Source organism: Sinocyclocheilus rhinocerous, unplaced genomic scaffold, assembly GCF_001515625.1.
Source record: "Sinocyclocheilus rhinocerous isolate Xijiao unplaced genomic scaffold, SAMN03320098_v1.1 scaffold1982, whole genome shotgun sequence".
Lineage (NCBI taxonomy): Eukaryota > Metazoa > Chordata > Actinopteri > Cypriniformes > Cyprinidae > Sinocyclocheilus > Sinocyclocheilus rhinocerous.
This window is the reverse complement of record NW_015651555.1, coordinates 790,518-791,506: the sequence shown is the minus strand read 5'-3', so window position 1 is coordinate 791,506 and position 989 is coordinate 790,518. Positions and strand designations below refer to the sequence as shown.

General features: G+C 31.0%; 1 protein-coding gene across 1 annotated transcript in view; it reads left to right on the top strand.

Annotated features, from left to right (window-relative positions):
- The window catches only part of dzip1 (DAZ interacting zinc finger protein 1), a 20,457-nt gene that overhangs the window by 14,958 nt on the left and 4,510 nt on the right, over positions 1 to 989 (top strand). Inside the window, exon 13 of the mRNA XM_016518550.1 lies at positions 104 to 290. Coding sequence (XP_016374036.1) covers positions 104 to 290 — 187 coding nt within the window. The remainder of the gene's footprint in view (positions 1 to 103; positions 291 to 989) is intronic.

The window sequence follows — 989 nt, the reverse complement described above, 5'->3', positions numbered from 1 at the left end:
TATATATATATAAATAAATAGCATATAGTTATAGCATATATATTATACAGTTGGACTGCAATTAGGAAGCCATGGTAACCTCAGCATCTATCGTGTTGTTCAGGGAGTCAGTGGTCTCTCTAAAGGACTATATAAGAACACCATGACCCAGGTTATCACTGATCGTCAGAAGAGACAGGAAGAGGATCCAGTGTATCGGAGGGCTCTGAAAGAGATCAGCCATAAACTGGAGCAGAGAGTAAAGGAGAGGAACATGGAGCAGCCAGCCAAACTTAAACAACATGAACAAGGTTAGGATTTGGCTTCGCAGTTTCGAGGCTGAGAAAATATATTTGTTTTATGTCTATTCCCAACAGGTTCATTATCATTAACTAAAACTAAAACCATTAAAAACATTTTTTGTTACTTAAATTCTGTTTCAAATAAATGCTGTTCTTTTTATATTTTTGTTCAACAAAGAACCCTGAAAAAATCGTATTACAGTTCCCACAAACATGTAACTGTTTTTAACATTGATAATAATCAGAAATGTTTCTTGAGCAGCAAATCAGCATATTAGAAAGATTTCTGAAGGATCATGTGACACTGAAGAGTGGAGTAATGATGCTGAAAATTCAGCTTTGATCACAGGAATAAATTAAATTTTAAAATATATTCATATAGAAAACAGTTATTTTAAATTTCAGTTTTTATTATATTTTTGATTTTCAAATAATTGCAGCCTTGGTAAGCATTTATTTCATTTTAAAAAATCTTATCAACCACAAACTTTCACGCAGTAATGTGTTTATATATAATATATTTCACTTTGTCTCTATGCAGCTGCATTATATAGAGGCATCTTTTTATGCTATAAGAGTTTAATATATATATATATATATATACAGTGGGTACGGAAAGTATTCAGACCCCCTTAAATTTTTCACTCTTTGTTATATTGCAGCCATTTGCTAAAATCATTTAAGTTAATTTTTTTTCCTCATTAATGT